This window comes from Aulonocara stuartgranti, assembly GCF_965226115.1.
Source record: "Aulonocara stuartgranti genome assembly, chromosome: 5".
NCBI classification, from domain to species: Eukaryota; Metazoa; Chordata; class Actinopteri; order Cichliformes; family Cichlidae; genus Aulonocara; species Aulonocara stuartgranti.
In genome coordinates, this window is record NC_138943.1 from 24,339,512 (window position 1) to 24,359,572 (window position 20,061).

Sequence of the window (20,061 nt, forward strand, 5' to 3'; positions counted from 1 at the left end):
TGAGACAGAGGAGGGGCAAATAGGGTTGCCTACCATCACAGAACACCCACTGCTATTACCGCATTGATACAAAGAGACCTATAGAGCAACTACTTCCTCTAGGAGTCTTAAAAGGAATAGCAGTACCCTTTTTGTGTCTTCCTTGAATTTGACTTCTTTACTTTTTCTTTACTCGTTGGGATCTCAGAAAATCAATCTTTGTCTTAACCAGTACTTCATACTTAATAATCAGGATGATTTAAGACATGAACACACAACAAATATAATCGGCTACCCTGACTATCTTTTGAGATCCGGATATACGGAAGCACTCTACTGCAAATCTTTAAAGCTTCTGGGTGCTTGCTTATTAGCATACAAACATCTACCTAAAGAACAAATATGCATCAATACCCAAAATATAGCTTTAGTGTTCAAAGGTGTTCAATTGACCCCCCCTCCTCAAATTTCTCTTTTTTTCCCACATACCTAATTCTAATAGTATGTTTTTGTGTCAATAAAAGAATTTTTAATGCTTTCTCCAGCCAAGCTATTGAAATGCGGAGTTTGTTTTTTTGTTCGCACTTTTGTTCTCTCAGTTCTTTTGCATTTCTCCCCCGTGACCTCCTCATAATACATGCTCATTCTCTAGCTAAAGAGGAAAAATCCACCATAGTTTAGCACATTTCTGAAATTATAGCAGAAATATTCACCACAGTTTTCACATCAACTTGAGCAGTACTGTAAAACTGTAAACTCCTTAATACGGTCTTCCACATAAGTATGCTACAGGACTATAGCAAAAGACGGAGAGTAGACATGGTTCAGCAGACCAGATGAGCTAGCATGGACATAGTCATGGTTGATTGATCCAACCGGTCAAGGGACCCAGAGATGAAAACAGACAGCACGAACACACAAAAAAAATGTGTGTTTGTGTGTGTTTGTCCTGTCTCTGTTGTGGAGACAGTGTTATACTCACACATACCTGGGCACCTGTAGGGGTTAGGTTGGGTTTGGTTGCCATGGGAGTGTTTGAAAGCACTCACACTGGGTAGGCCTGGCGGTGTTGTCAGGTAAATAACACACACATGCACACAAGACACGTCGAGGAATGGGCTGCAGCAGACACAGTTTATGGAGGTTAAAAAGTTGAGTGAAATAGGACTTCCACTCCTCAACCTGTCACCATGGTGACTGAAGGCTGTTATAAGGTCACAGGTCACAAAACAAAGCTGAAAGACCTCATTATTATTAGTAACAGCTTGTGTGTGCGTGTGTCTGGGGATGCTTCTCCAGACATAATTGGTTTTAACTGACTTGAGATCAGGTGCTCTGTTGCAGAGTTCATCTGGAATAAGGCACCAAGACAGGACAGCTTTAGTCTGCAACCATGCACTCCCCTCATTTACCCAAACAAGGAAACGTGTAAGTTAAATATGTTGTTGCACAGGTGGCCGCGCACAGTTAAGGTTCATGAATGTTTCACGTGTGTGGTGGCAGACAAATCTACTTAGTATCATAGAAATAATGTGGCAATGTGTATTGTTTTTCTTGGGTTACTGTATCCATAACCTGGCTTAGCATGGCATTTTGTACAAGCACTTTGGTGGGACGATCCCAAAAAACTGATACTCCCACACTCTGGATTGAGCCGCAAATAAATCTGCACGATCATAAAAGTTCTTGCCTGCATATGTAGAAGGGTAATTGGTAAAGAAAGCAGCTTTTTAACCCTTTTAGTCGTGCATATTCACAAAATGTTTTGCTCCAGTTTGATCAAATTTGACTGCTGATGCTATGCGTGCAGTCATTAAAATGTTAACTCTTAACCCGTGTCTTTAGTTGCAGGATTGGTCTTGTTAGCTAAAAATAATCTATCCAGATGTGTGCCTAAGGATGAGACTTGCTTCTAGGAGAACTTCTTGTGTTATAAGGTCCTCCTATCGCAGCGATGAAGGGTCAAGAGTTGGGAGTTCGCCTTGTAATCGGAAGGTTGCCGGTTTGAGCCCCCGGTTTGGACAGTCTCGTCGTTGTGTCCTTGGGCAAGACACTTCACCCGTTACCTACTGGTGGTGGTCAGAGGGCCCGGTGGCGCCAGTGTCCGGCAGCCTCGCCTCTGTCAGTGCGCCCCAGGGTGGCTGTGGCTACAATGTAGCTTGCCATCACCAATATGTGTGTGAATGGGTGGATGACTGCATTTGTAAAGCGCTTTGGGGTCCTTAGGGACTAGTAAAGCGCTATACAAATAAAGGCCATTTACCATTTCCTATCCCGGTCCAAGTGCCCGGTCTGTGCTGTTACTTCTTACTACTTAAATCTACAGAACTAGATGGACACTGAGAGGGGAACAACAGGAAAGTAAAGACAAAATGTGCAACGCTTGCAAGGCTGCCGGGCAAGCAGTTACCCTGGAAACAGTTGAGAGCCCAGGATGCACACAATGAACACACACATATACACACTACACACACAAAAGCTGCAGAGGCCTAAAGTGTTGCTAATTAGCTAGTCTGTGCTGGTCCTTTGTGCGAGCCATTTTAAAGGAGAGATTAGAGTCAACAGGGAGGACGAGAGGAATGTAGCTCTTCTCTTTCCCTTTCTTTTTTTGCCTTCTTCTTGAGCTCTGGAACCGTGCACGGCACCCTCCTTTCACCTGATAGAAAGAATGCCTTTGTTGTCTTGCTAGTTAAGTTTTCCATAACTGAAACACATGACAAATAGCCATAGTTGTAAGTGTTGCAAGTGAAAAGTATAAAAATTGTGTAATCTAGTAAAAAGTAATATGTTAAGCAGGGAAATGGATTAAAGCAGATGTTTTGTGAATGATGAAGACTAAAGAAAGCCATAAAAACTGCCATGAGCAGACTTTTCATGCTGAAATTTCCTTTTATTTCTGGCTGGTTTCTGGTTTTGTATTATTTTAACCTAAAAATGTGCCTCACTACATCTCTTACTAAATCACACAGTCTAGCGTGCACACATAGTTCCCCATTTCCCCTTTTTTAATAGCACACCCCAACCCTGCTCCTCATTTGGGGAAGTTAAAGATTTTGTGCTTGTTTAGTTAAACTTATTGTACAGCAGCCAGCCTTTGTTGTACTGCCCACTTCCGCTCTGTGTGTGTGTGTGTGTGTGTGTGTGTGTGTGTGTGTGTGTGTGTGTGTGTGTGGGGTAAGGGTGGGTGTTAGGGTGTGTCTATCTCGATCTCTACAGCCACAACCAGGTGTAAAAACCCTCTGAACCAAAAACATGAAAGAGTTTTATTTCCATCGAAGCAGGCAGGCGGGCTAATGCTTTTACAGGCCACTGACTAGGACTGCGCTTTTCTGTTTAACCAATAGACTTCTGAGTGTGCGCATTTCTCTTTGTGTGTACGTGTTTGTGCATGCATGTGCACATGGCAGACAGTCTTTGTTTGTGTATGTATGTATGTGTTTTTCCTCTGTCTCGCGCGCTGGGTCTTGGCAGTGTCTTGCATGTGTTATTAGTTTGCTTTTTTTTCCCCCCACGTTTTTTTTTTTCGGTTATTAATAATAAGAGTTAAACGGTTTCCATATGTGAGGCCTGGTTGCCAGGCTAGTGCTATCCTCATCATGGTTTGGGCAGGAGAAATGGCTGAAACGTCACCCAGCTAAGACCTGCACCTATGTGGCCTTATCTTCCCAGGAGCATGACCCGACTACTAAACTGTCCTACCTTATATGAGATGAGTGCTAAATATTATAAGTGTGTGTGTGTGTGTGTTTTCCTCTATGGGTTGGGTCTGTCTGGAGCGAGACCTTCCTCTCCTGCCAAACGAGCTGTGTTGAAAACCGCAGAGAAACTGCATATGTGTATATAATATATGACGTGTATTTGTGTGTGAGTGTGCGCACGCGCGTGTGTGTGTAAGGAAACTGCTGTAGAGCTATTTGCCATCAATTAGCCGCCTGGACTGAGCTGAGGCCTACAGTACAGAGGGAGCTGCTTTTATATTCCCTAGGAAGGGAGTTCCTCTTTCTTTCTGTCCCTCCTCACCTCATCATTATCTTTAATTGTCTATTTCTCCGTGCCCTTTTCCCTTCACTTAACAGAAAATAGCCGAAAAGCTCTCGTGTTGGATTTAAGATGTGTGTATATGATGATGAATTGTGTCATGATATAAAACAGTTCTGGGTATTCGTTCAGCTCTTTTTTTATGACCATGGGTATACCCCCGTGAATCAATAGAAACATTAGATGAGTGTCGGGACATAGTTGAAGGGGAGAGGTTTTCTCGTTTCACAAAACAGTTTTGAACTGAAGAGAACCATCTGGAAGTCGGCAGGGTCCCCGGAGTTTAGAACAGGTCCCTTCTGTGAAAAATAGTATGTGAAAAAAAAAAATCTAAAATCAGCCAGGGTTTTCAAACACTACGATGTATTTTGAAGTTCTTTTGGAGTTTGTGAGTTTTTATAGCATTGGCTCTTGAATACGGTCTTTCCTCTCTTTAATGGTCAGTCTGGGGCCCAGAGAAGCTTGCTTCAGCCATTTCAAAAACCTCAGGACTCAAACGGTGCCTTTATATTGCGGAAACATTACATTAAATAGCTGAACGGGCCTGCCGCTGGCCGGTGGTTCCGAAGGTGTCCCAGATAGTTTAGACTGAGGCATTCGGTGTTGCTTAAGCTCCGCTAAATTGGTGGACAACTGGTCTGAAATCCACGTTTGAGGGAGCGAAAACAAATGACAGGAAAGCTGGTGAAGGGGAGGGCGGAAAGACCTGATTAATACCAGAAAAAGAGAAGGCGTGCACGATGAGGAGTCGGAGGAAAGGGTTGAAGGCTTGGCAGAGGGTAGTTTATTTGTAACCCACCGTGAAATTGACAGGCTTTAGAAGGCTTTGGTTCAAGCTGCAAATTCCTTCTGCATATATGTTTACCCCGTGGAAACCCCTGATCTGTCTTAAATATACTCGCCATTGCCTGTTTCCTTTGTCGCATTGTTGTATGTACGCTAAATCAATAAGGCCATGACTGGCATGGTGAATAACACTACCTAAAACTCCTTTATTTTCTCCGCGATGATTCCTTCTGTAGACACCGCCGTCGCAGTGGCTCAGCAGACTGTTTTTCCTCCTTTCTGTGCTACAAAGGAGCCTATATTTGTGTCCTTGCAAAATCCTGCAAAATTCCCATTAAATTTAATGTCTGCTGGAAAAAATGAGCATCAGTGAAATCAGCTGCTGTAATGTTTGGTTGGAATAAAAACTTCCTGACTGCAGCCTTGATGACGACAGTTCCATAAAAGCTCTTTACCAATATAAAACTGTGCAAAATGGTTAATACATATCTGTTACAACAACTTTTAAATACTTTACACGAGAATGCCGTTCATTCAGTCGTCACTATAGCCGTTTTTTGTCTGTCAGTCAAAGGCGGAAGGCGAGGGTCCCCTCTTAAGCCCAACAGCTGCATTCACAAGACTTTGCTTCCATTGGAAGACCCAGAAGATCTATTTTAGGCCTGCGCCTAACCCGTACCTGCTGTCAGAATTTGCTGTTGTGAAGAAGGGTATGGATAACAGATTTCTAGAGATGAGAGGCCAGGGGTTCAGAAAGACAGAATACTTGGAGGAGTGCCAAGCAAATATTTGTGTGCATTATATGGCGAGGTAGAGTGAAGGTGGGAGACAGATCAGGTGATGTAGACGGAGAGAAATAAAGTGATCTGGGAAAGCAATCTGGTTTATGTGGTGACTGACAGTGATGCATTTGATACATGAGATTTCACTGTGGCTGTAACCAAGCCCTCACTCATATATGCCCCAAAGTCATAGAGCAATCTCACTAACTGTCACCTCTTCAGGAATCTCACTTTGTGTACAGTGTGTGTGTGTAAATACTGGGCCTATCTCTGTAGGCAGGTGAGCTGATACTATACTGTGTATCATCATCCTTTTAACAAATTTACATGCTTTGTAGATTGTATTACATCTGTTCAGTCTTGTTTCATCTTCTCTCTGATCATGATTCCCTCTGAGTAGCAAGAGAAAGAGAAGGAATCAAAGATAAGAGAGATTAGAGCCAGGAAAACTAGTGGAGTAGCACAGAACGAGCCAAAGAGAAAGAGGGAGTAAATTAAAGTCGAGGGGGGATTTTAGTGGAGTTTGAGGGTGTTTTTGGTGCCAAAGTGAGGAGAAGCAGCGCACATGGATACAAGGGATCACTGGATGACCCAGGAGGATGGCAGCATCCACACAGCTTTAGCTTGGCTTTCAGCTTCAATAACAGCCCTCCAGAAAGGAGATAGCAAGAGAGAGGGAAGAGTTTGGGGGGGGGGGGGTCCACTTCTTTCTGAACCCAGCCTCTCCTGCTGATTCAAAATCAGAAGGCATGCAGACCTTAGAGAAGCAGCAGGGTGTGACATGCTCTTTTCTGCATCTTCACCCTGAATCTATCTGCCCGTGTCTCCATCTATTGCTCTTTCCCGGAGAAGGGAGCGGATAGAGCACTGGAGACGAGGTGCATTACGAGCCACCATTCCCAGGCTGTTGAGCTAGTAGGGGCAGACTGGGGATATTTGTTTGGTGTTGAAGTTATCTACTGCCTCAGACGCTGCACAGACATGTGAATCACCAGCTGCTAGAGCCTAGTTTAGCTCCCTTGTCACTAAATGCAACAATAAGCTTTTCCCTCGCGCTCACTTGTGCTCCTTTTCTTTGTACACTCTTCTTCTTGGTCTAAGAGCAAAGAAATCTGATACCACCTGCCTCCCCCTTGCCCTTCCTAACTCCCTCGCCTCCTCCTCCTCCTCCTCCTCCTCCTTCTCCCCCAAGGACAGCCCACTGTCTGCCCCGGGGGCTGTTTATCTATGGGGGGATGCGGGGAGGAGAGGGTAAAAGGGGGACGATTTTGTTTCGTTTCGGCCGTCAACAATGGACCTCAGTCAGTGCTGACGGATTACTCCAACATATGGTACCCACCTGTCTCTTTCTCTCTCGCCCTCCCCTGCGTCTGCCCCCCCCACCCTTTTTCCTTCACTGTGTCTCTCTGTTTAGATTTCTTTGCTTATTCCTGCGTTCTCTTTCTCTCTGTCACCCAAACACACTGGGCGGATTAGAGGCCAGATTCATCACACACACAGAGACCTGTTTGCTTTAGCAACCTGAGCCAGGCACGGGTGCGCACATACAGACACACACAGGTCTACTTTAGGAGGCTCGGATTTGCTACATGTTTGTTGAGACCTTCTAGTTTGCATCTAACATTTAATTCGTGACATCCCAGCTGTAGGTGAAGAAGAAGCTATTTTCAGACATACAGATGTGCACATGTTCATAAAGATACTGCAGTAAAGATACCTGCAGCAAAAAAATCACCATTCTCGTCTCCTTTCTTCTAGTCGTTTTCAGATTTCAATTAAACGCGTAGTTGTTGGGCATTTTTTGGAAATCTGAGCGAAAGTAGCCGTGTGTGTGTGTGTGTGACCCTGCTGAATTAAAAAATGCACTGTTATTAAAGGCTGTGTCAGAGGCGATGATTTACAGAGGGGAGCGATGACAAGTCATAAGAACTCACACACCAAACTGACATACACACTTGCGCACTCAGTGTGCTCTCGAGCCTCCAAGCTGAGCAGTGACCTCCTCACCCCTCCTTCCCCTTCCTCCTCCTCCCTCCCTCCCTCCCTCTCTCACTCTAATAAAACCTGTCTGACACCACTGATGTGTGTATATGTGTGTGCGTGCGCGTGTGCGTTTGTGTGTGTGTGTGAGTGCTCAGCGGCAGCACAAAGACTCTGTTGTTGGGCCTCCCTCTTAGGCCTCCCTCATATTTTCTTTAAAGGTGCAGTGCGCCCCCAAGAATGCCACAGGGGGAGCGGGGGGAGTCTTAGAGGAGCTGGTGTAAGTGTGTGGGTGGGTTAAGGGGGCAGGAGGCATGCTTTGTAATGCTACAGCTCGCCCAGGTCACACAGAGAAAAAGGCAAGGAGTGAGCATAAAGAGTAGAAATGAAAGAGAAGGGTCAGAGAAGAGAAGTGCTTCTTGACAAAGTAGACCTGAGAGGCTTTGGCTGCGGTTGCTGGTGGCATTTGTGTGCGTGCGCACTAAGCCTGCGGCCCTCTTTCTAGTGTTGTTCAAAGTTGAAAGTTCAAGGTTCCGTTTATTCATCCACAAGGTAATGGGAATTATTACAGTGTGAGTAAAACCTCACAATATAAGCCATACATGTGGTGGAAGCAAGGAGTGACAATTACATATGGTGCCAATAGTACTAAAGACAAGCTTCCAAGTGACAATACACAAGAAGAGGAGGAGGGTTTTTTTTTAAACTTACTAAGGTCATTATTTTCTAAATCCCAACATCTCGATTTGTGTTGTCACTCTTGAACCGCAATCTTTGTAACGGAAGAATGAAGTAATGTTTACATAATCAGCTACTTCTTGAGCTTCCTCTCCAAACTTATGGTTAGTTGCTGTACCGAGCAAGATGAGGAAAAATACAGGAAATTTATGATTGACTGCCTTTTAGTGAGTCCAGGTACCCGAGGGAGAGGAAACAATTTAATAATATTGTTCGGTGAGTTTCAGTGGAATAGCAGCATGGTATTACGGTCATCTTTTGTTACGGTTTAAGTTTAAATAAATGTTACCAAGATTGTTGTAATTAAAAACAGACAGCTTTAGACATTAGGGAAGGCTGAAAGGTTTTGTTGGATGTTGACGATATAGAATAGATTCTGTAAATATCAATAATGAAAAAATACCCGACGCTAAGCCGCCTTGTATTACCATCTGTTCTAGTCGGTAAACATTTTTTGTATTTATGGTGTATACAGATGCCCTAATGGTAGCTAGCTGGGAATTTTTTCCTCTTTGCTGTCCAGCAGAACTTGCAGATTATTTATATGTATATAAATATCTGCATTTTTAACTTAATTCTTGTGTCTCAGACACTCACACATGCATGGATGCAGGCACACGAGTGGAGACAGGCATCACCTCTGCTTGGTTGTAGCGTTTATGAAAGCCATAAATGGCTCTTTAATATAGTGGTAATCAGGGTGGTAATTTGGGTGGAATTGTCCCTTATTGTTGCCAGACATGCCTCCCCAGCTCCTGCCAACATACAGCCATATGCACACACATACACACACACACACCCACACAGACAAACACACATACTCACTCCTGGGCAGACAGGGTGTTCAAGGAGTAATTCACACCACATGCCAACAAACTGGGCGGTTGTGTTTTTTTTGGTGTGTCTATGTGTGTGTATGAGTGTGTGTGTCTGTGCTGCTTAAAAGCTGAGGTCAAACCAGTAAATGGGAGGGGGGTTCCCAAGATTTTTGTCAAAGTGTTAAAATTCGTGTGTGCGTGTGTGTGTGTGTATACAGGCACGTCCTCAGCCGTGTCCGTGTGTGCGTTTTAATTGCGGTCTCAGCAAAAGTAGCAAGTGTGCTCGATACAGATGGTTTTCATCACTCTGACTGCACAGAGAACTTCTCTTTCTTTTCAGCCTCGGTTTAATCTCTCCTCTCTGCTTTTGTAATTAAACGTTGCCTAATGCACCCAAGCTTCTAATTCGACAATTCATTAAATAAGCACGAGTGTAAAGTAAGCGTGTGCTGCACGTTTCACTGTACTGTGTGTTGTGATATGATGCACTAGATTTCTTGTGCGCTGCAGTTGAGTAAGAGCTTCCAGGGTAAAGAACATCCCTCATTCTGGCCGTTAATTTGTGGCGCGCGCGCGCGCGCACACACACACACACACACACACACACACACACACACACACACACACACACACACACACACAGGGACTTTCATAAATCAATATTTACTAAGGAACCTTTCCCCTTTGAGTCAGAGGAAGCAAATGTGCATCCTGCTGTCTCCCCTCTCTAACTCTCTGTCATGAGCTCTTGTGCGTGGTTGCATGTGTGTGTGTGTGTGTATGTGTGGGTCTGTGCGCTTACGGTAAGTGCAAGGCGGCTCTGTTTTGAGATGGGTGTTTTCTTGTTTTGTTTTCTGAGTAGTTCAAACATTCCAACAAAAATGCCTGTTTCCTCAGGGACTGATTTGTCTCAGTGATAGAGAGTTTTGCTCTTTAGCACTGTGACAAAAAACACAACAAAGGAAAGAAAAACATTAAAAAAAAACCAAAACGAAACAAATATAATTAATACAGTTAAAGGCGATAAAAGACATTGAGAAAAGGTGCCTTATGTTGAGAGGGCAGGAGAGATGGCTGAGGCAGATTCCAGATTAATCAGTAAAACTCAAGCAGAGTGAAAGAATGGAAACAGCTAGTGAGCAATGGTGACACTGGTTTAGATGGACAGCACTGGAGGGCAGACACGATAGAAATGGGAAGAGAAGGGAGAGCGAAGAGCTAGGTGGGGGTTAGTCACAGCTTTTCAGGGAATACCAAGCCAAACGGTTCCTTACATCACTCTGACACACACACACACACACACACACACACACACACACACACACACACACACACACACACAAAACACCCACCATTCAAAAGACACACATGAAGATGTTGCTGACACACTTCTGCCTCACAGGATGTGGAAAACCCGCTCTACACTTTTACACTTTCCCCTGAGGAGGAGAAAGAAAGTGAACAGAGGGGGGAAAGAAAGGGCATCGGTGAAAAAAAGGGAATGGGCAGAGGAGACGGTCGGAGATTTTTTTTTAAGTCAAGAGGACGTTTTGAATGAGTTGAGAAAGAACTCAGACACACCAACAGATATAAAAACTCAAGCAGGCTGACAGCCAGGTGCATACCTCAGATTGAGGAAATCAGATTTGGAGAAGAGAGCAGGTACTGAAAGTGTGCACGCTCAGACGCTATGGGTGCATGGTGATATGAAACTGCACACATTGGGCTTTTTTCTTTTCTTTTTTTTGTAAATGTTAAGCATTACTTTGAAAGTGCGTGACTTTTTCAAGTTGCTTAACACAGAAAATACTGCACTGTACGACTGTGCGTGCACGATAAACATCTGATCATCTCCAATTCTCTCTTGCAGGCCCTCCAGGCAGCCAGACAATTCCTCCTCCAGCAGGCCTCTGGACTCAACTCCCCTGGCAGCAACGAGGTCAAACAGAGCCCAGTGCAGGTCAGAGCACACACACACACGCACTCACACACACTAGCACACACATAGTTGCTGCTTTGTCACAATCTGCATGATACTAAGCCTCTGCCAGCCGCAACTTTGTTTTCACCAACTGCCACGTCACCTGCAGTCAATGATATAGGTGCATACTTTTGTTTCCCTTTTTCACTCTCTATCTGTGTGTATCTCTCCCTCGATTTCAGTGAGTGTGTGTGTGTGTGCGTGATTGTTAGTGAGTGATTGAATGAGGCCTTTGTAGTGATTGGGTAGCGAGTCGTGTTTTTTCTTTTTTCTTTTCAGAGTTGAATTCAGCAGTAAGTGGAGAGAGCGGGGTTAGCTGGAGTGCAGGATCCCTGCTAAAAGACACTTGAGGAGGATATAGATACACACACAGAGTTACAACACATGCTTTATAGCTAGCAGTGTATGTTGATAGATATCACACAAGACATTCCTCTTGGTAATTCTTTTCGGTTATAATATGCAGGCCACATGCAAAAGCGTGATTTGTAGCTGTGTCGCATATCCATAAAGCGGGATCGTGGGTCTATTAGAGCAGCAAGCAGTCCGGTTATTGCACTGCTCTTCTCATTAGCATGCCACATTATAAACACACGGCCGCACCATCACAATATGGGAAACGCAGAAAAGGGGAAGAGAGAGAAAGACAGATGTGAGTCAGAAACGAGCATGAGGTAAGATTTACTGTGTGGTGTCTAAACCCGGTAAGGCACTTTTGGGGGGAAAATAGGGCTTACTGATTTATAAAGCAAGGTAATAACACTCTGCATAAAGATCTGCAATTTTCATCTATATATGCAGCAACATTCCTGTTAAAGCATTTTCATTTCAACTCCTAAATATATAGAAAATACATCTAAATGTCAAAGCTTTTCAGCAGCAGCACAGGGATGTTCGGAGCTGTGTGTTTTACTGTGAATAGCAGAATCTTCCGTGGCTGATCAGAAACAGCATCATCAAGAGAAAGCCCAAAAGTAAAGAATTTGAACTGTCGGCCACGCGGTTTAATTGCCAAGTGACCTCTGAGAAGTGCAAAAAATGCCACTGAATTAATGACTGCTTATTACTCAAGATGTCAAAAAAAAGAAAAAAAAAAGATTCCAAAAATGGGATTGTACAGCTTACACTTTAATCAAAACCTGAGTCGCTATTTACTTTGGATAGAACCTGGCAGGTGTAGAAATGAGGTTTTATGACATAAGCAAATAAAATAAATACTGTTTTATACCATATCTGGGTTTTGAAACTCTTAGTTTCTCCTACTATTTCGACTGTTCGTTGCTCGGTCTCTGGCTTGCAGAATGACCTCCGTGGCTTTAATCCAGGCTGGCGGTCAATCCGTGTTGGGCTCAACTTTGCTTTGGCGAACAGGAGTTTACTTAAAGGATAGAAATTTAATTAAATGCTACATTACAACTCTTCACTTCCTGGCTCATCTTAAAAGAGAACTAAAAGAGATAGGAGGAGGGGGTGGGGAGGGAGTAAGAGAACGTAAGCATGTAGGGGGAAGTGAAACTGGGAGTTAACACGCAGTGTAATTCTGATGTTAGCCATTGAAGAGTGACGAGAATGTTGACATTCATTTTCACATGAATGGGATAAAGTGCAGGTCGAACGCGCGTTCACTTGACCTGCTTCAAATGCGCATCACTTATAAGAAAGAAGTGTAACCTTCCACTGCCTGCTCCTTCCTCTCTCTCTGTGCCGCCCTGCTCCTCTCCTGACTCTCCATCTCTGTCTTGTTTGTCTTGTTTGTTGCTGTGTGGCCTGCCTAACCTCTCTACTCTCCGGGGCATCAATGCTACATCTCTGTTGTCTGAGCTGTCAGCTCACATCGCCCCACACATCCTGCCAACAGATACACTTGGATTTACATTTGCGTGTGTGTGTGTTTGCTCCTGAGTCTTTCCAGACACAAACACAGCAGCACAAAGTATACGCCGGTTGTTGTTCCTGTGTGTTCCTGTGTGTCGCTTCAGCACTGAAGTTGTTTACAATAAATCAGGCTGGTAAGGGTGGCAGGTAGACATCTCTTAATTACTGTAATTTCCAGCTCTATGATCGCCTTTAAATCTCGGCGACTGCGCTCGGTTTCTTTAATTGAAGCAATCATACATTGGCCACAGAGGGTGACGTGAACGGTGGCGTGAGCGAAGGTAGACATTTAATCTGGTCATTTGTAAAGGTGGCAGAAAGCGACTGTGCGGTGGCACGGTGGCTCCACATCAGGCACAAAATGGCCGTCCTCAGGTTGGCTCCTGCTGGGCTCGCTCTCACACATGCAAATGAGCCTGAGACAATAATGAGATCTTTAGGAGCTCGATAATTAGATTTTTCCCTTCTCTCCGAGGGAGAACCGCAGAGGCAGACAGGGTGAGCGGGAAGACTTCCTTTCGTGTCTTGACTTCTCTGGAGAAGCCTCGGTCTGCGCTTGACAAGCCACCCACCCCCTCTCCCGTACCCACCCACCATATCCTATGCCCCCACGCCTTCCCCATCATATTTCTATTCTTTTCTTTATTTATAATAGAGGGGAGGATCAGAGCAGAGAGCAAAAGAAACTCTCAGATTGTATCTGCCTTTTGATTGGTTGCTCAGAGATGGTCTCTGTGTTTGGCTGGATGTGCGAGATGGTATCAGTGCACTTTGTGTGTGTGTGTGTGCGTCTGTGCGCTCACACGTGTGTGTGTCACTGTCATGTCACGTTCAGGAAAAACCCGACAATAGCTCGAGTCTCGAGACAAGCAATTGAAGAAGAAATCGATTGTGTGCGACACAATTGCAGCGGCAGTGACTAAAAAGAAGAAAATATTTTAACAATTGATTATTTATTAGATAGCAGTGTATTAACAACTGGTTCAAGAAATGAACACAAGTGATACTTAATAACGATGGCTGGGAATTGTCGCTCTTTAGATTACAGTCTGACAATTGGACAAATAGATTGGGGAAGTTGTGTTTATGATCTTGCCACAAAGGCAGCTGGTTCATTTCACACTTTAAATGTGTGTTTGTCGTTGGTGTTGGACATAATTGACCACAGTTACCTTAATTGGGAGCAGCAGAAGTGCTACTGAGGGAATTGGTGAGCAAAGTTGGCAGACGGTGTTGGAATTGGCGGATTACCCAGCATGATACGATGCGTCCGTGACCTGCCACACCTTCTCTACAATGGACTCACTTGGCAGACACTTGCACTCCAGGGTGGGCACGGGCAGAAGCATATGCACCGTTTTGGCAGACACGCGCCTGGCACACTTAGCAAACTGGTACTTGGCATGCACACATACAGATTAACGCACGTGCTTGGCTGTGGCCCATACGTATGTAATTGAATAGTGCGGTGTCCCGTTTTCATGTATTATTGAGGAGCTCGTTTAATTAGGAAAAAAACGAAAAGACTCATTAGAGATATGTTAATTAGCTTGGCTCTCTGCTCTCTGGAGAGGTCTGACACCAGCGCAGTGGGATGAGGAAGAGAAGGAGGCGCACGAGGCGAAAACTGAGTCATGCCGCTCGTCACGTCGGGATTTTTTTTTTTTTTTTAATCCGTTTTAAAATATTAATATCTGCCGTGTTTGTCTTTGTATTGCTAAGTGATTTCCTCCACTTGCCTTTTTTAAACTACCACGTATATATTGTTGAAATGTTGAAAACTAAACATAAGGATTGAGGGGTGGGGGGTGTTCGAAGTCTTTTAACTAATCAACAAAAGTACTTGGAAAGATGAGTGTTTTGCCCCCTAGAGTCTGCAGAATTGAAGCAGTTCCTTCTTTCATTCTCTTTTATTTCCTTTCAAAGTGTTTTTCCCAAAGCACTTCTTTTGTCCACTCAATGAAAGTGCTTAGTTGGCAGTTTCTCTTATTTGATGTGGAGGGAATCGTGGCTGTGTGTGCACGTATTTGTGTGCAGTTTAGCGTGTGTGTGTGTTTTGGGGGGTAGTATGGGATCCTGACAGTTTGCGAAGGGTGTATGAGAGGAGGCTGAGCAGCCAGTAGATTGGGCTTGGCTCTGGTCAGAGGGGTGGACAGACAGACGAGAAGGATGGAAAGGAAAGGTTTGGGTCTGGCCACTGAAGTGTGAAACTCTTATTTTGTGATTTGAAACATGAGTGAAATCAGTAATGAAATATGGTCGATAACGGCCTCTCACACTTCCCAATGAAGGGCCCGGAGTGTGTGTGTGTGTCTTGTGTGTGTGTTTCTGGAAATGTGTTGTCATTTTTATTCTGGAGCACTGGGGCGTTAGATGGAGGGAGGCAGCGGAGGAGGAGAGCTTGGTGGAAGGGGGGGTTATCCACTTGAACTTACTGGTCTTTCACTGTCCTCTCTCAAGTTTTCTTTTTTTTTCTCTCTTTTTCATTTGTCGAGCCCCTGTCAGAGAAAGCTATGTTTTATACGCCTCCACATACAGTACATACTGTTTGTATATGAGTATAAGAGTCAAAGCGTGCATGGCCAGCGAGCACGGGACCAGCTTCAAGATCCCTTCAATTCTTCCCTTTTTGCTCTAAAAGACCCGTTCTTAATAATTATATTCACACACTTTTTGAACTAAAATATTTTATAGCATTTTACAAGTATGTAAAACACTATTTATTATTTAGTTTAATCCAGAACGTTTTGTCCCCAGTTAAAGTCATTTTACTGTTTCTTAACAAGCCGCTTAAACAAATATGTTCATTGTTCATCGAGACAACGACAGAAGCGTTACTCAGCAAAAAAAAAAAAGGTTTGAAATACGGAGCATGTCCATATCATCCCCAGCCTCACCTGGCTTCGCTCATCAGTTTCCTTCAGAATAATGTGGCCCCTAGCCCCACTGCAGATTAGCTGGAGGAGGGGTACTCACCACACACAATGGGGCCCTTTTACTTTCAGTGAAGGCCCTGGCCCCGAGTTCCAAACAACACTCTCAGCACAGTAGGCACTCCTTCTCTCTTCACTCAAATGCTTTTCTCTTCTGCTTCTCTCTTTTCCCCTCTTACCCCTGCAAATCCCCACACACCCACTCCCCCACCAACCCCAAGCTCTCCTCTCAGTCCTTGGCATGATGAGGACAGACAGGCTGTTTACCTGGAGGGGCTGAAAGATGGAGGGAGCAATAGAGATGATAGCTGGAGGATAAACAAATCCTAAACCAGCAAGAAACGAGAGCGCTCGCCTCACACTGTTAAAACCTTTACGTGTAAGGACGCTGCACGGTGCTGAAACACACACAACCAAACGCAGTTGACCGGTGCCAGAAGAAGAAAAAAAAGACAACAATGCTTTGTCATGTGATTTGCAAACTTCTTTGCGACCTGTGTCCATGGAATAATGATTGAAAAACACTTTTTCAAGTAACTCAGAATGAAACAAAAATAAATATCAACAGAAAAAAAACAACTGTCCATAGGCCTATCTTTAAAGCTGGTTGGACAACAGCATGAGTATAAGAACAGAAATGGAATGCGGCCAATTACAGCTGGACGATGAGCGTTCCCTACAAATCCATTTTCAATCCTGATTACTCGCTAACTTTAGAAACATTCTGCATTCATAGAACCTTTTTAAACGTCACCTTTTAACAGTGGAAATACTTGAAATGAAGGTGGTGGGTGACACAGTTCGGCCCAGACTATAGGGTCCATGAAGCCCGTCTCGCAAGGACAGCCGCCTGCCCCTGAGGTGTTGATGCAGACTGAACGTCTTGGGAGATCTACGCCAAAGCCTCGGGGAGAGTGACACGAGGGAGAACAATAGAGAGGGGGACCAATGGAGGGTTTTTGCAGGATCACCTGAAACTGCATGACTTTTACTTTCTCAAGAGAAACTTTCTCAACCAAAGTCACATTTTCCTTCAGCTTGGGACAAGCTAAACTATATAGAGATCTACTTCTTTCTTTTTAAAGGTGCTTAAAAGTCACGAAGGCCGCTGACAAACTCACCAAGTTGGTAACAATGGCTGCACAGTGTTGGAACCTCAAACAAAAAGTTTGGTTTCTGAAATGATTCGCTATCTTTTTTTATTTGCTTCAGTGAGTTCTATTCTCTCTCATACTCATATTTCTCATATTTCTATTTGCTATTTATGAAGTTTTGTGTGGTTGCGGTCACACAAACCAGATTCCAGAAGCTATATGCACCTGCATCTGTGTGGGTGTGTGTGTATAAGTGCGTTTGTGTGTGTGCATGTCACACACACACACACACACACACACACACACACACACACACACACACACACACACACACTTTGCGGGGTGAGGTGGTAATGCTCAGTGACAAGGATAAACAGCACTGGGGTTTGCTCCCACCAACAGGCGGGGTGAAGAGGAGGAGGAGAGGAGGTCTGTGTCAGCCTCTCTCTCCTTTCCTCCTGCTCTCTCCTTGTCATTTTTTCAATTATCCTTCTCTCCTGTGTGTCCCCATAGACCCAGAGGCAGGGGCTGCATCATTTAGAGCGAGAGCCTGTTTAGATTCTGATTATAGCCTCCTTTCTTCTCGCCACTCACTGCCATCACTCGCACACTTAGATACATGTTGTGGCTTCACATATTTGAGCCAGCATGAGGTGGAGAACTGTAGAAGTACTTTTATCTCATTGTGAAGCTCCAGGAGGGGGTGTTGTGCTGAGGGCACAGTAATTCTTTTATAAATTGTCAACATGATCTTTTTGTTTCTCTGAAAATAAGGAGTTGTGTCACGGCCCAGAAAGACTGCATTTGTGTATTTCAAAGATGATCATTCTGGTGCGTAAACATACTTTAGAAATATATATGATGGCTCAGGAGGCTGTGCATTGACCGTATTTATTGCAGTCAGCTGTCTCAGCTGGGAACGTGAAGTCTAAAGTCCAAAGTTCACTTCCAAATTAGCGGCGATGCATTCGTTTACCTAGCATTCTTCTGTGTAAACATAATAGCGAGCTGCACAGAGCCTATTCCCTCTGGCTGCACGCTGGTTTAATATCAGATCGCCATCCTTCGCATCTTCTAAAGGTTTCATCATGGAAAGCGGTGAAAGGCTTTCCTCCTTGTTAGAATGAAAAGTCATCAAGGGAGGAGAGGAGAGAGGGATGGAGCCTCATTGAAATGCAAGTTACATTCCCCTATTTCTCTCTCTTCACTCCTTTGGGACTTTATGCCTTTCTCCCCGTTCTCCTTCCCATCTTTCAGGCGCTCCCTTGCTCCCTCTCTTCCTTTGTTAATCAGTTAAACTCCCTCTTCAAACAACCCCTCTAATTACTCCTCCACTCTCTGTAAACGACAGGGCTGTCTCCTGTTTCTCTCCTCTTCGCTCGATCCCCATCTCCCCGGGCTCCCTCTATCCATGGCAAGGGTTGACCTCTGTCAGCCGCTGGCCCTCTCGACAGCGTGCGTCTTGGTGCGTGCGTGCATGCATGTGCGTCTACTAATGACTGATTCTTACATGGAAATGATAGGAGAGACAGCTTAGATTTTTGAAATCGTGGCATTGTTCACTGTCAGACTTTTAAATGTGTGCGCGTGAGCACGTTCGTGCACACGCGTCGTCGCTGCTTGAAGCTCGAGGCCGCACTTTCCTCTTTAAGCAAACCTCCCCGGTCGTGTTCCTTCCTCACACACATCTCTCATCTCCACCCATTATAATCCACTTCTTTTTTCATTCCTCCCTATCTTCTTCCATTTCTTGCTTTTGTGGATGGTATCCGTCCTCCTCCACTTTCTCTTCTCGCCCCTCCGCTCACTTCCCCTCAGAATCACCTCTCGCCGACTAATCTGCCGCGCATCTCTCTCTTTTAAATTAACATGCAACGTGAAAAAAAAATGGACGACAACGGGAAAAAAAATTAAATGCATTTAATAAATGGCTGACTTCAAATCGCCTGGCTTTTCAGACTCTCCCTATTCACAGTCCAATGAAAGGGGAGAAATCATTCACCAGGAGAGACAAAGCCGAATGAAAATATAATTCTGCATTGTGAGGCGCTTTTGTCCTGGCCCGTCAAATCGCTAATGGCGAGGCTTTTGTTTTGTGGCGGCGCTCTCAGGCTGGCGGTGTCGTATGGCGGTGGCAACGCATGCCCCATAATCACCACGCTTTGTGATATTAGATTATAGGGGCAATTAATGGCGTCAAACCTTAACTACTCAGCATTCAGCCTGCCACACACACGTTCAGCTTTAAACGCATGCACGTTCGCACACACACACACTCACACACACCTTCACCCACATTTGCACGCACACATACAGTACAGTATATCTGCACTTGTACACAGGAACGCACATTCGGCTCTGGCGTCAGAACGTCAGCCAACACACAGAAAGGTGCTATATCTCCAGTAATTATTACGCCTGCGACTTGAAAATGTCGATGGCGGTGTGTATAAAATAGAGTGTATGAGTTGTCAGGAAGGAAGAATGGGATGCACAAGAGCAATTAATTACAGCTTTTCATTTGGCAGCTTAGAATGACAAGGCCCAGCGGCGGGGGCAAGCTGGCATGACGCCAAGCGGCACCCATCACCGCCCCCATCTTGCTCGCTGTTCCACCACCTCCCCCATCTCCTTTGCCTATTCCTTTACCAACTGCCACAACACCACCATTTTCCTTGCTCATCCCCTTCTGACTCTGTCTTTTCTTCTTCTTCTTCTCCTCCCTTCCTCTCAGCTCACACACCCACCCGCCCTTACACAACAGCACATTTATATCGCAACTCAATCCTCTTCTACTTCCATAACCCAGATTCACCTGTGCCCTGCCCTCTTCCTACCCCTCCTCCATCCTTTCATCATTGTGTGTGGTTCAAAGTGTCCTTAATTAGGTAAGCCTGGTTTCATAAAGGGATAGACAAAGTCTGGGGACACTGTTAGCACTGAGTAGAAGAAAAAGAGCAAGAGGACAGATGGCATGGAAGTGTTGTTTTTTGGTTTGTTTTTTCTTTATGGCCAATCTTGTTTACAAGGTCAAATCAACTCTATACAAATTTCATG

At 44.6% G+C, this 20,061-nt stretch overlaps 1 protein-coding gene across 4 annotated transcripts in view; it reads left to right on the forward strand.

The window, feature by feature from the left end:
• Positions 1-20,061, forward strand: part of foxp4 (forkhead box P4) — a 92,242-nt gene that overhangs the window by 38,782 nt on the left and 33,399 nt on the right. For all 4 annotated transcript variants that reach the window (XM_082533120.1, XM_082533123.1, XM_082533121.1 and 1 more), the window contains exon 3: positions 10,992-11,081. In XM_082533120.1, the coding sequence (XP_082389246.1) occupies positions 10,992-11,081 (90 nt within the window). The remainder of the gene's footprint in view (positions 1-10,991; positions 11,082-20,061) is intronic.